Genomic DNA, 15,549 nt, shown 5'->3' on the forward strand with positions numbered 1-15,549 from the left:
ACCCACCCTCCCATCCTGGCACCTTCCCCTGCCATCGCAGGAATTGCAAAACCTGCGCCCACACCTCCTCCCTCACCTCCATTCAAGGCCCCAAAGGAGCCTTCCAAATCCATCAAAGTTTCACCTGCACATCCACTAATGTCATTTATTGTATCCGTTGCTCCCGATGCGGTCTCCCCCACATTGGGGAGACTGGACGCTTCCTCGCTTTAGGGAACATCTCTGGGCCACCTGCACTAATCAACCCCACCACTCCATGGCCCAACATTTCAACTCCCCCTCCCATTCTGCCGAGGAAATGGAGGTCCTGGGCCTCCTCCACTGCCACACCCTCACTACTCAACACCTGGAGGAAGAACGCCTCATCCTCCGTCCCGGAACATTTCAACCCCAGGGCATCAATGGGCACTTCACCAGTTTCCTCATTTCCCCTCCCGCCACCTTACCCCAGTTCCAACCTTCCAGCTCAACACTGTCCTCATGACCTGTCCTACTTGCCAATTTCCCTTCCCACCTATCCGTTCCACCCTCCTCTCTGACCTACCACCTTTATCCCCACCTCCATCAACTCATTGTACTCTTTGCTAGCTTCCCCCACCCTCCTCTCTGACCTATCACCTCCATCCCCATCACCACTCACCTATTGTACTCTTTGCTACCTTCCTCCACCCTCCTTTCTGACCTATCACCTCTATCCCCATCCGCCTACTGTATTCTTTGCTACCTCCTCCCCAGCTCCACACCCGCTCCCTGCCTCCATTCCTGATGAAGGGCTTTTGCCCGAAACGTCAATTTCCCGGCTCCTCGGATGCTGCCTGGCCTGCTGTGCTTTTCCAGCACCACTCTAACCTAAACTTTGGTTTCCAGCATCTGCAGTCCTCACTTTTGCCAAATGGGACATAGACAGGGTGTGAATTTGGGACATTGAAGAAGATGAACTGGTACATGTCTCCTCAGACTAGGATGCAGGTGAGTCTGATGGAGATGATAAGGGAGACAGCACTGATGATAAGCATACTGCAACAGCCAGAGTGGTTCTGAGCTGAGTCACAGAACCTGATAGTGGCTAGGTTTGAGGATGAATGACTTTGAATTGATATATGACAGCAATCTAAACTAAGTGTTCCTGCTCTCAAGAGAATGCTAACTTTATATCTTTAAAATATTAGGATATTTTGTCATTATTAGGTACTTTCTTCCCTTTTCACTATAAACCTTCCTGACCAGAGCACCAGTATGAAGATATTCAAGATTACGTGGGGTCGATGCTTATCTGACTCAAACCTCAGTTTTCAATGAATATTGATCTTTTCCTTCTTTCACAGTCCTTCAAAGTTGAGGATGTCTTGCTTCCACTTTGGGTGGGATGGGTTCTCCAGCGGTTGGATAGTCCAATCCTGGAGTTACAGATTTTACCACAGTTGAGGTAGTTGGTGTTTGAGGAGGCGGGTGGGTGAAGCACTCTGAATTCTGTGCGTTCTTGCCGCTGCTTGCACTTTGCCTCCATGTGCTCCATGCAGTGACACTCTAAGTGGTTGGCACGTTGTGATGCTTCTTCTCCAGGGCAAGCAATTCCCACATGTTGATGAGGATGCTGCATCTGTTTAGGGAGGCTTTCAGAGTGTCCTTATAGCATTTCAGCTACCCTCCTATTGATCGCTTACCAATGTGGAGCTCAGAGTAGAGCAATTGTTTAGGGAGTCTGTGTCTGGCATGCAGACAATTGGGCCTGTCCATTATAGCTGTTCGTGTATGGCCAGTGCCTTGATACTGGAGATACTGGTCTGGGAGAGAACCATCAAATTCTTACAACCATCTGGCCTGTGAATTTGCAAGATTTTGCAAAGGCTGTGCTGGTGATAACGCTCCAGGGATTTGAGGTCCATGTTTATGATGCAACAGGATGGTAGGGAATCACAGCTCTTCTGTAGATCCATAAGCTTGGTGCTGAGTTTGAACTTTTGGACTTCACTCCATTCCTCCAGCATCTGAATGCTGCACTGGTACACTGGAGTCAATGTTGGATTTCATTGTCAATGTCAGTTTGCACTGAAAGGAGGCTCCCAAGCTATGGAAAATGATCCGTATTGTCCTGGGGTTTGCCATGGACTTTGTCGATGGGTTTATGGTGTTATGTGGTAGGGGTGTACTGGTGGAAAACCTTTGTTTTCCAGATGTTTAGTCTGAGGCCCATTCTTTCATACACTTCAATGAATGCATCAATGATGGTTTGTAGGTCAGCCTCTGAGTATGTATTCTCACAGGCATCCTCATCAGACTGCAGCTCGATGACAGAAGTTGGAGTGGTCATAATTCTCACCTAGAGGTGTAGAAGGTTGGACAGTTTCCTGCTTGTCCTGTAGGTTAGCTCCACTCCATTGGGGAGCTTCATGTAGATGGTGTGGAGTGTAATGGCAAGAGCTCTGGTGCGATAACATAACCCTGCTTGACCCCTTGTATTGGACGGTTGGTGGATCCATTGGTGAGGATCATGATTTGCATGTCAACGTGAAGCAGATGGAGAATGGTGACGTTTCTATGGAGAGCTGAATTTGAGGAGAATATTTCACAGTTAACAGAGTCAAAGGCCTTTGTGAGATCGAAGAAGGCAGAAGTCAGTGCTGTTCCCTGCACTTCTGTTAGATTTGTCACACACTGGTAGTCATGCCTTTAGAAGGGAGGAAGTCCACATTGAGACTTAGGAAGGAGCTGTTCAGCCACTGGGAGGTTGAGGAGGATTTCATGATGACCTTTCGCATGATAGCCAGGAGGGAAATCCTCTGTAATTTCCAAAGTCAGTCATAATTATGGGGTCTCCTAACACACTGTCTTCCTTCCAGACAAGAGTAGTGAGGTTGTGGATTCACATCTAGAGTTCTATATTTTAATCTTTCAGCAGGGACTTCATGTGTGCCAGAAGTCTTGTGGTTTATCAGTTGCCAGATGATTTTATTGAACCTCACAGTGGGTTGCACATGCATGAGGAGGTGAAGGTTATGTGTTGTGGGCTGGTATTGAGAGCACTTGCATCAAAATCTGAGGACGACCTCACAGTGCTCTCTCCAAATTATGCTGATTGATTCTTACAAACCAAACATCTAGCTTAAGTTCTCATTTTCTAGGGGCTATGTTCTTCCAAGAAGGTAGCAGACAATGACTGCCTCAATGCTGTTTGCACACAATGCACATGTGAGAATCTAATGACCCTCAGGATAGTCTAATAGAAAAGCAAAACAGTCAAAAATGTTAACAGATTGAAATAAACCTCAGGACTGTTGAATAATATGGTATGTTTATGTCAAGTGTCAGATTGTAGGAAAGATTGATACCTGTATGCCCAAAGTGAAGTTAGTTGACTTTAATCCTCCTTTTTAGATTAGATTACAGTGTGGAAACAGGCCCTTCAGCCCAACAAGTCCACACCGACCCGCCGAAGCGAAACCCACCCATACATTTACCCATAACCTAACACTACGGGCAATTTATTATGGCCAATTCACCTGACCCTGCACATCTTTGGACTGTGGGAGGAAACCGGAGCACCCGGAGGAAACCCACGCAGACACGGGGAGAACGTGCAAACTCCACACAGTCAGTCGCCTGAGGCGGGAAATGAACCCGGGTCTCTGGCGCTGTGAGGCAGCAGTGCTAACCACTGTGCCACCGTGCCGCCCCTTTTTGCATTACTAAACTTTGGTGTCACCTCAGCAGTTGCACCTGAGCTTGAGGAGGCTGCTGATTTCTTTGCCTGACTTCCCCACACCTCCACCATCCTCAGAAGACTCTGTCAGGCATCCTCTGGTGGTCCAGTACTTGGAAGACTCCAGCCTGGTCAAAGCTTCTTATTGTCCTTGTTTGGGACTGGGATCTAATATAGATAGAAGAATAGAGGAACACAACGATTTATTAGTGTCTTAAGAATTCACAGAGCCCTAAGTTTTATGGTAAGGCCACCAGAATCCAGTTTCAGTTTGGTTTATAATAAGAGAGAGGGTCTTAAATAGTTGACAGGTCTGGAGAAGATTATTGGTAAAGATAGGAAAATAATAACTATACAGCATTGGGATTGCACTGTTTAGATACATGCTTCCAGTTTGCTTGGATTTTGAAGGAGTTATAAAAAAAATAATGAGAAGCCTGGGGCTACTTCTCATTACTAAATGCTACACAGCTTTATAGATCAAGCTGCATTGTTGACAGTTTCTGATCCCGAACAAATCAGTTCTGATGAGCAATCTAAGACCACTAGTCTCTAAGGACAACTGTGAAAAGTGTGTACTCAAATCAACTATTTGCCAGAAATGTCTAATCAATGGCAAAATGCAACTATTATAAGTACAGCAGGGAAAGCTACTAAAAAGAATAAAAGCTGGATGAATGCATAGGATGAGGGACAGAAGGTTAGGCTGATGAATTGGGAACTTGAAGTAGAGACATGGAATACAAGAAAATGCATCTAAGCTCAAACAGTGTTTTCTGGGAGCACATACACCCCCAGTAAGCAATCATAGAGTGTTGAAAGGAATCCTATTAAATGGAGATGGGGAGGGGTCAAACAATAGCAGTCCAGAAAGAGATGAAAGGCAAGATAGAGGATGTAGTTTAACAAAATCAAGAAATATAATACAAATCAGGAATACCACTAGGAGCAGAAGCCCACATGATCAGAAAGTCTTAGTGGTCATTAATAAGGTAAGTTAATAAAAGATACCAAACAACAGGATACCAAACTAGAGAGAATTTAGGGTGTGCACAGTCATGCCAGTTAGGGGACAACTAGCTCTATCATATAGATGGGGATATTTACTGAAAAGATGTCCTTTGATAGGATTAAAATGCTAACGTAAGCAGAGTGATATGAAGTCTTGAAAAAAGCTAGGACATCAAGATTTGAGAGTAGATTCAAACGTAGCAGAAAAAAACAATTTTGAAACATTTTTGCCTTTGTTAGAAACAAATGCTTGGGAGTATAGTTCAATGATACCAAATATCTTCAGGGAAATCAGCTGAAGAGGAAGGTGTTTCTCTATCTTTCTAAAGGAGCACGGCATGCAGTAGGGATGCTTTTGAAATTAAATAAATGTGTATATAGCCTAAATGTTGGCAAGTTGCTTATTATCTCCACTCTCTACCATACATTTTGAGTACTTTTCTCTTTGACAAAACTCAATAATGTTAGAACTTGAAATTATTCTCCTTTTCAATTGTCTGCCCCTTCCAAAGGACAATGTTACAGTAAAGAAATAAAGTTCTCTCAAACCAAGAAGTTTAGATTTGTAATCCAAATCTTTGACCTAAGGGCAAGGTATCCTTCCTTTTAACAAAACAAAGAACTGCAGATGCTGGAAATCTGAAACAGAAACAGAAATTGCTGGAGAAGCTTAACACGTCTGGTATCAGCTGTGGAGAGAAAGCCGAGTTAACGTTTTGATTCCAGTGGAGTCCAGAACTGGAGAAGGGTCTGAAGAAAGGTCAAAATTTAACTTTCAGCTTTCTCTTCACAGATGCATCTTTCCTCTTCATCTTTGAATATGGCAGTTAGGAAGAGGTTACTCTATATTCCTAGGAAAATCATGATTCAGACCCTTTCTGTAAATGTCTAAACATTTCAAAATTCCCTTCTTCATGGCTTCCATTTTTTCCTTAAGTGAGGTTGTGCTAATTTGTTTCTTGGTATGTTTGGTATTTTCCCTGCTTTGGTAGTTATTGAAATCAAAGCAGAGAATTTCTGGAGGTAAAATAACATGACAGCAGTAAGTTGTGTTAAAATGTGTTTAAAGAAATATTGAAGTGTTACCAGAGGTATTCGCCCATGGGATAAACAGAGCAGCTGGACAGCAACAGTGAATTGCAGCTGCATTTAGAATTGTATAATGGAACACCACAGCTTGAGTTATGAAGACAGATCTTGACAATCTTTCAAATTTGTCAAATTGACTGACAAATTCCAGTCTCCAATGAGATACAGCATTTCAAATCATTCTCCCAGAAAGAGAATTATAGTAATCAATTTGTTTGTTGTCAACTTATAACTGACATGCCATGGGACAGATTTTGCAGTCTACTGTCAAAGGGACGGTGTGGTTAAAAATTGACCTTGAAGAAAGCTGGCCACAAGGATTTAGCAAGAGTCATAACACCAATATTAAATAGATATTCATGCATAATATGCTATTATATAATACATAAAGGACAGATACATTCTTGATAAGAAAGGGGATGAAAGATTATCGGGGTAAGTGAGAATATGGAGTTAAGATTGCAATCAGGTTAGGCTGATTTCATTTTTTAAGATAAACACCTCACTCAAGGAGGAGAAAGTGAGGACTGCAGATGCTGGAGACCAGAGTCGAAAAATGTGGTGCTGGAAAAACACAGCAGCCAGGCAGCATCTGAGGAGCAGGAGAATTGACGTTTCGGGCATAAGATTCCTGAAGAAGGGCTTATACCTGAAACGTTGATTCTCCTGCTCCTCGGATGCTGCCTGGCCTGCTGTGTTTTTCCAGCACCACATTTTTCGACCTCACTCAAGGAAGCAACTACTTCCCAGAAATGCAAGAGTGTCCTGCCTTAGTTAGGATGCCCAATACTGTCCACCAATACTCTGTACAGTTTAAGAATTCCTTACTTTCAGACTCTAGCTCCCCCCTTCCCAAACCCCTCTACCCCATTAGAACAAAGACCAAGCTTCCATTTGTCTTCCTAGTTACTTGCTGTAGCTGCATGCTGACATTTTGGGCAGCATTTTCACCTCCCTGGTGGGGTGTGGGCAATGGCTAGAATATTATGAAACTATAGTGAGTCAAGAAAATTAGAATCTTGATGTTGAGAATTTTTTTTCCAATTTTCCTTAACCTTCAAGATTCTCCTTGCCTTCAAGTTCCTGTTAACTGTCTAATACTTTTTTGAGCACTGGGTTCAGGTCTAACATCTCATCGCAAAGAAGAGTAAAATTATACTGTTATCCTCAGAATTACAGCACAGCATAACTTAATGGGTTGGAAGACAGATAGCAGTGAAGGGATGGAAGAAGAGAAATTAAGAAGACTGTGTCTTCACAAAAAAAATGAGAGATTACTTCAGTTTTACACTGTTATTTTTGTTCTCACTTGATACCATGAAACTGTTCCTCATGGACCATTAGAGATCTTAATGTAAAACTGATGGCTTAGGTTGTAAGTTTGCTCACTGAACTGTGTTGAAACTTTATTGCTGGAACAGCACAGCACGTCAGGCAGCATCCAGGGAACAGGAGATTCGCCTCATGGACCATTAGAGATCTTAATGTAAAACTGATGGCTTAGGTTGTAAGTTTGCTCACTGAACTGAAAGATTTGTTCTCAGACGTTTCGTCACCATGCTAGGTAACATCATCAGTGAGTCTCCGTGGAAGCTCTGGTGTTCTGTCTCACTTTCAATTTATGTGCCTTGGTCTGTTGTGGTGGATGAAATCACTTCTGGTTGTTTTTCTGAGAGGTTGGTAAATAGGGTCCAATCAATGTGTTTGTTGATGGAGTTTTGGTTTGCATGCCAGGCCTCTAGGAATTCCTGTGTCTGTCTTTGTTTAGCCTGTCCTAGGATGGATGTATTGTCCCAGTCGAACTGGTGTCCCTCCTTGTCAGTGTGCAAGGATACTACTGATAGTTGGTCATGTTGCTTGGTGGCTAGTTTGTGCGCGCATATCCTGCTGGCTAGTTTCCTGCCAGTCTGATCACCGTAATGTTTGTTGCAGTCGGAGTTCACTAATGATGTTACCTAGCATGGTGACGAAATATCTGAGAACAAATCTTCCAGCTCAGCGAGCAAACCTACAACCTGAACCACAACCTGAGTTACAAATCTTTTCAAAATTCACACTGATGGCTAACAAAATCAATGAATCTTCAGATATGGGTATATGAATAGGAAGAGTTTGGAGGGATATGGGCAAGGTGCTGGCAGGTGGGACTAGATTGGGTTGGAATATCTGGTCGGCATAGACAGGTTGGACTGAAGGGTCTGTTTCCATGCTGTACATCTCTATGACTCTATATTGATTAAATTTAATATATGTTCATTTGGCCAGCAGGCTTAATGTTTAAGTAAGTTGGCTGTCAAAATCAAAAAATATTAATCAAAAATATTAAGCAAAAGCATTAATCAAAAATACTTCTTATTTATTTGCTGGGTATATTTTGACTACAAAGACAGTGCAGTGCAAACCTGTACAGTATTAAAATTCCATCTAGGGTTTGAACTCGAGTGTTGTCAGTTGGTGATTAGGAATTGATTGGTGCATGGAAATTTCACAGGCATAAACCAGACAGCTCTAATATAGTGGGCAGCTTATCCACTCCTCTTCCATTTATCTCCTATCTCCTCTTGAAATTTATTACATTTTATCTTGATGTCTTCTGTGACTGATGAGCTGCCTCTAGGGTCACAACTGGGACCTGCGGCTTTGCAGTAATAAATATTCAAGACAGTAAGCCACTTTTTTGTGAATCACTCAGATTTTCTGGAGTCAGGCATGATCCAATTCAATGTCAGATAATTTTGCACTTATTAATTTGGTTTGGACGTGAAGCATTAAACAACAATGGATTGTACTTTACAGCAGAAGAAAAACACAATAATGTCTGTACATGCATTACGAAAAGATATTTTGAGATATAAAATTATTACATGTCTATTCTGCGGATAGAATATAGTCCCATTATCATCACAAATAGAAAGCAGACATCTTGAAGATAATCAGCCTTTTTTGACACTTATCCCCTTATCAATCTGATTCACAATATAATTAAACATCTGAGATTCAACTAAACAGAAATTCCTCCGCTCTACAAATGATAACTTCCCTTGAGCACTGAATCCGCTTCCGCAGTTAAAATGACTCTGCTGAACAAATATGTTTACAATAATGTCAAATTTGAGAATGTGGTCAGTTTAGAATTTAATGGAAGGATGATTTTCAGATATGAAATCAGCACAGATGATCAGCACATACGAAACTTAGGATCAAGCTGTAAATTAATTAGAGGTGCATATTTTAATGTGATAGATGACATAGAGTTATAGAGTCATACAGCACAGAAACAGACCCTTGGGTCCACTCAGTACATGCCAAACATAATCCCAAGCTAATCTAGCCCCACCAGTCTGGTCCTGGCCCAGATCCATCCAAATCTTTCCTATTCATGTACTTATCCAAGTGTCTTTTAAACGTGATTTTGCTCATATCCACCACTTTCTCAGTAAGTTCATTCCACATGCGAATCCCTACACCCTCTGTGTAAATATTTGTTTCTCATGTCTTGTTTAAATCTCTCTCCTCTCTCATTAAAAATGTGCCCCATAGTCTTTAAATCCTCCTTCCTAGGGAAAAGGCACCTATTGTTAACCCTATCTATACCCCTCATGATTTTATAAACTTCTATAATCCTAAAATCTTTGCTGTAGGAGTATGACCACAAACCTGGGGTAAACATTGCAAAGTCATGCTGTGTTCTTATTTCCAGCCAGTCCATGTGTGGTGAGTGAGTGGAGTCAGTGGAGTGGCTGTGCTGAGCAATGCCAGCCTACTGTGCGGATTCGACGGCGTCATGTTGAACAAGAACCACTGAATCATGGAGATCCTTGTCCACCACTGGAAGAACGAGCAGGCTGCCTGGAGTATATGAATTACCAGGGTGTACATTGTGGACAGTCCTATGGTATAGATGTGTTGGATTTTTTCTCATAACCTCATAGTCAATGTATATAATCTTTTCAATATTCATTTGCTTTGGTCAAAGATTGCATTCTTATCAGAAAACTTTGGAAAGAGATTGTAAGAAAACCTATTTTGATGTTGCAAATTGACATTATTGCTTTTTTTTTGTTCATTGAAATGAGAAAAATTGGAGTAATAGAAAATTTTCCCATTGCTTATCACTCTGATTATCATCAAACACATCCAAAACATGCACTTCAAAATGATGTGCTTGTCTTCATCGGTAGGGGCACTGAGTTGTCAAGTCATGTTACAAGTCTATAAGATTTTGGCTAGGCTGCATTTGGAGTATTGTGAGTAGTTATTTTTGCCACATGATATGAAGGAAGTGAAGACTTTGGAGAGAGTGCAGAAGAGGTTTACCAGGGTTCTGCCTGGATTGGAGTATATTAGTTATAAGGGGAGATGGATAAACTTGAATTGTTTTCACCAGAGTTTTGGAGACTGAGGGGGCAAAATTATGAGAGGCATGGATAGGATGGGTAGTGGAGTCTGTTCCTCAGGGTGAAATGTCAGATACCAGGGGGCATAGGTTTAAAGTGAGAGGGGCATGTTTAAAAGTGATGTGCAAGGAAAGTTGTTTATGCAGAGGGTAGTGGGTACCTGGAACACACTGCCAGGGGAGATGGTAGTAGCAGATACATTAGCAATGTTTAAGAGGCATTTGGACAAGCACATAGTTAGTTTAGATTATCATCATGGTCAGCATAGACATGATGGGCCAAAGCGTCTGTTCCTGGGCTATAATGTTTTATGTTCTATTTCAGCTGTAAATGCATGAGTTATGTATAGAAATATTTTCATTGTATGATATACCTTACTGCTAGAATCAGAAAAAAATCCTAAAGTGTCACATTATGATTTTTTTTATTTCCCACACCAGCTATTCTTACAGTTTCAAATGATCTGCCAATTGATGCCAACACCCGGGCCACTTTGTGTAGCGAAATGCATGATCTCATTTCATTCGGGATCCCTAGAGCTGGTAGAGACAAGCCACTATTGTTCTATTAGTCAGGGTTGAATTTGTATCCAGATCTCCAGAGTGAAAGGACAGTGGTTAACTCCATGTGGCACAGCATTAACTGTTTTCTAAGAAATATGACTGTCACCTCCAATCATGAAAGCATTCACTTGCTGTGGACCTTTCTGTACAATTTAACATAAGTCAGTATGAAGCCCGCAGCAATAAATCTACTCAAAGGATAATGTTTGATGCAGAGATATCCGTTTGACTGGAAATAAATAGATGTTGATATTTAGAGAATTTTGACAAGAGAAGTCGAAGTGTAACTGTTTTCTTCATTACAGTTGTAACAACCATATAGACTGAATAATCAGCCATTATGATAATTTTAGTTTATTTGCAAACTTGACAATGGACAAGCACTGAATGATATTAATTAATATTAAATTATTCATAGTAAGGAAATTACTTCTATTTAATGGGCATCTTTTATAGTCTCAGAATATTGTACAGTGCTTTCCTGCCAATGATTTACTGTATAATGTAGGAAAATGTTTCAGTTAGTGAATCTACAGAGTTGGTTATTGTTTCTAGTCTCATTTATGTTATGGAGAAATGTGCTTCACCACATAGCTGACAAACCTTTTAGTCTTGTCTGGTTCAGTTTTTAAGGAGAAAGTGAGGTCTGCAGATGCTGGAGATCAAAGTTGAAACTTTATTGCTGGAACAGCACAGCAGGTCAGGCAGCATCCAGGGAACAGGAGATTCGACGTTTCGGGCACAGGCCCTTCTTCAGGAGATGACCTGGGGTGTGCAGTGAGAGAGGGACTCACTGAAATCTTTGTAGAGAGAGGCAGAGAGCTCCTTCAAGGAAGGCATCCTTGTAAGAGGATTCGCAGTAGGTTGAAATCTTCGAGGAGAAAGTGAGGTCTGCAGATGCTGGAGAGGTCATCTCCTCTGCACAGAAGCCACCTATCACATTTCCAACGCCCCTCCTCCAAGTCCCTCCTCCCTACCTTTTATCTTCTCCTGCTGAACACTCTCTGCTCATTCCTGAAGAAGGGCCTGTGCCCGAAACATCGAATCTCCTGTTCCCTGGATGCTGCCTGACCTGCTGTGCTGTTCCAGCAATAAAGTTTCAACCTGGTTCAGTTTTTACTCTTACAAATGAATTAACATTTTTAAAAAGCTGCAGAAACTTGCTACAATGGCAATAGCAGACCAGGAAGCAATCAATTTATTAGCTGAACGCTAGGAAACAACGTGCGATTGAGTGAGTACGGTAGTAGCTTTGATGGTTGAAATTTTAAGAAAATGGACCACTACTTAATGGCTGGACACATGATGACATCGATGTAGAAACTTGCTGTTACATTAGCTAAGTTAGTGATTTTCTCTAGGATTTTGTTATTGTGCATCCTCAGTGCAGTTTTAATATCAGATGTGATTAATTCAGTGTGTTTTATTAAAACGTGTACATATATTTAACTGCTTTTTATAGTTAAACCAGAAAATATTTGCTTTATTTGCATGTTTTGTTAGGTATTGTAATTGATTTTCTGAAGTCTTCTTGAGAGGTACTTGAGAGGAATAAACTTACAGGACTATAGGGACAAAACACAACATTGGGACTGATTTGATTGCTGTACATGGAAGACTCTAAGTAACTTAGCTGATATGCTGCTTTGCGATTTAACCTTTTGGTTTGACTGTTCTAGGCCCTGCTTTTATAAGCACTGCAGCATACAATAAGGAGAGAAGGAAGTTGGCTGTTTTTGAAGATAAAGAGATTCCTGGGTGAGTAGCAATTTTCATTCTTATACCAGGTTAATACTATGAAGAAAATTGGTTGGCTATCAATCAAAACTCAAAAGGAATTGTTGACAAAATTTGTACCTTACCCCCATTACAAATAAGAAAGGAAATTTAGAAACTATGATTTGTACTTTATTCTTCTGATAAAAACTTTTGTACCTTAAATTCTAATTTATATTATTTATTTTCAGTTGCTGATGGCTTTTCAGTATATTTCTAGAATATCAGCGTTTTATTTCAAATTTCCAATATTAGTATTTTTTTCTGTTTAAACTTCACTAAGAATGAGAATACATGATTTGTTCATGAAAAGGGAGGACATGCCATGGTAAAGCTGCAAAATAGAGAACAAAACTTAATTAATCATGATTAATTGATAGGAAATTAGGAAAAATTGGTAAGAAAAAAACCAGCAACTGTGAAATATATTGTACTACTGAGTCAGAAAGGGATACTCAGATAGTAGGAAAATAATGGGATGAGAAGTTGATGTGTTAAATGCTCTATATGGGAAAGAAAATCAAGTGATTTGGATGTGAGCATAAGAGGTATAGTTAGTAAATTTGCTGATGACACCAAAATTGGAGGTGTAGTGGACAGTGAAGAAGGTTACCTCAGATTACAACGGCATCTTATCAGATAGGCCAATGGGCTGAGAAGTGGCAGATGGAATTTAATTTAGATAAATGTGAGGTGCTACATTTTGGGAAAGCAAATCTTAGCAGGACTTCTACACTTAATGGTAAGGTCCTAGAGAGTGTTGCTGAACAAAGAGCCCTTGGAGTGCAGGTTCATAGCACCTTGAAAGTGGAGTCGCAGGTAGATAGAATAGTGAATAAGGTGTTTGTTATGCTTTCCTTTATTGGTCAGAGCATTGAGTACAGGACATTTGTTAGGCCACTGTTGGAATATTGGAAAGATGTTGTGAAACTTGAAAGGGTTCAGAAAATATTTGCAAGGATGTTGCCAGGGTTGGAGGATTTGAGGTATCGGCACAGGTTGAATAGGCTCGGGCTGTTTTCCCTGGAGCGATGGAGGCAGAGGGGTGACCTTATAGAGGTTTATAAAATCATGAGGGCATGGATAGGATAAACAGACACAATCTTTTCCTGGAGTTGGGGAGTTCAGAACTAGAGGGCATAGGTTTAGGATGAGAGTAGAAAGATATGAAAAAGACCTAAGGGGCAACCTTTTCACTCAGAGGATGATACGTGTATGGAATGAGCTGCCAGAGGAAGTGGTGGAGGTGGTACAATTGCAACATTTAAAAGGCATCTGAATGGGTATATGAATAGGAAGGGTTTGGAAGGATATGGACTGGATGCTGGATTGGGTTGGGATATCTGGTCGGCATTGATGAGTTGGACCAAAGGGTCTGTTTCCGTGCTGTACATCTCTATGACTCTATGACTAAGTCTAAGTACAATCTGTAATAGTACGAGTAATCCTGTTTTCATGCAATTGACACTTAAATATGAGATGAGTTCAAATCCTCAATTTGTTATCTTCCCTCAGGCTTCCTCTCTAGTGTATTGTTAACATTGTACAAGGTAACAAGAGGAAGCAGGAATGTCCCAAGAGGTACATTTTTTACACAACTCAGCTTGCAACAACTAGCTGTGGTATTGTACCTGCGGGGGTTTCTATAATGGGCTTATCCTATTATTTTTACCATCTGATTGGTCTAAAGGTAGAACAGATAATAATAATAAAGTAAGAAACAACATAGTTAAGCAAAGATTTTAGTGCAATTTTTACATTGGCTTTGTAATCTGTTTTTGTGAAAGAATTGTAATCTGACACTAAGTGATGTGAGGGCTCTTCAGCATAGCAGGCTGACTTGTGGGTTTTGTTTTGTTCCAAGTTTCATTGTAATTTCAATTTTCTTTTTTTATTAAAAGTCTGGCATGAACTTGCAAAGCAAATATTTTCTTTTCATAAAGTGACTACAGTTCAATAGGACCTAGTTGGCTGCAAAGCACTTTGAAACATCTTGTGGATATGAAAATAATATTTAAATGTAAGTCTTTTCATATCTTTTATGGGATGATTCTATATCCAACTTCTGAAAAAAAAGACCTCAATTTAAGTAAAATAATTTTCATAAGGAGACAGAATTCTTGGTATATTTCAAAGAAGCAGCTGGGTTATCTGTAAAAGGACAAAGTAGTTTTTTGATTGTTCACCAATACTTCCATAAGAGTGAGTATGTGTCACATTCAGCTTTTTTATGGAGAACATGTCACAGGATTGGCCATGTTAAAATGTCTGAAAAATGTGTTGCTAGAAAAGCACAGCAGGTCAGGCTGCATCCAAGGAGCAGGAGATAGACCTCTCCATTTCTATCTCGGGCGACCGACTCAACACGGACATTTACTATAAACCGACCGACTCCCACAGCTACATAGATTACACCTCCTCCCAACCTGCCCCCTGTAAAAACGCCATCCCATATTCCCGATTCCTTCGCCTCCACCGCATCTACTCCCAGGAGGACCAATTCCAATACCGAACAACCTTCTTCTTCAAAGACCGCAATTTCCCTTCAGACATGGTTGACGATGCTCTCCACCGCATCTCCTCCACTTCCCGCTCCTCTGCCCTTGAACCCCGCCTCTCCAATCGCCACCAGGTCAGAACCCCACTGATCCTTACCTACCACCCCACCAACCTCCAGATACATCGTATCATCCTTCGTCATTTCCACCAGCTCCAAATAGACCCCACCACCAAGGATATATTTCCCTCCCCTCCCCTATCAGCGTTCCGGAAAGACCACTCCATCCGCGACTCCCTCGTCAGGTCCACACCCTCCGCCAACCCAACCTCCACTCCCGGCACCTTCTCCTGCAACCGCAAGAAATGCAAAATGTGTGCCCACACCTCCCTCCTCACTTCCCTCCAAGGCCCCAAGGGATCCTTCCATGTCCGTCACAAATTCACCTGCACCTCCAAGCACATCATTTATTGCATCCGCTGCACCCGATGTGGCCTCCTCTATATTGGGGAGACA

The 15,549-nt window shown here is 41.3% G+C and overlaps 1 protein-coding gene across 2 annotated transcripts in view; it reads left to right on the top strand.

The window, feature by feature from the left end:
- The window catches only part of LOC122549407 (somatomedin-B and thrombospondin type-1 domain-containing protein), a 33,078-nt gene that overhangs the window by 8,087 nt on the left and 9,442 nt on the right, over window positions 1-15,549 (top strand). For both annotated transcript variants that reach the window (XM_043689186.1, XM_043689187.1), the window contains exons 2-3: window positions 9,501-9,695; window positions 12,440-12,518. In XM_043689186.1, coding sequence (XP_043545121.1) covers window positions 9,501-9,695; window positions 12,440-12,518 — 274 coding nt within the window. The remainder of the gene's footprint in view (window positions 1-9,500; window positions 9,696-12,439; window positions 12,519-15,549) is intronic.

Source organism: Chiloscyllium plagiosum, chromosome 4 (assembly GCF_004010195.1).
Source record: "Chiloscyllium plagiosum isolate BGI_BamShark_2017 chromosome 4, ASM401019v2, whole genome shotgun sequence".
In the NCBI taxonomy this organism is placed as follows: domain Eukaryota; kingdom Metazoa; phylum Chordata; class Chondrichthyes; order Orectolobiformes; family Hemiscylliidae; genus Chiloscyllium; species Chiloscyllium plagiosum.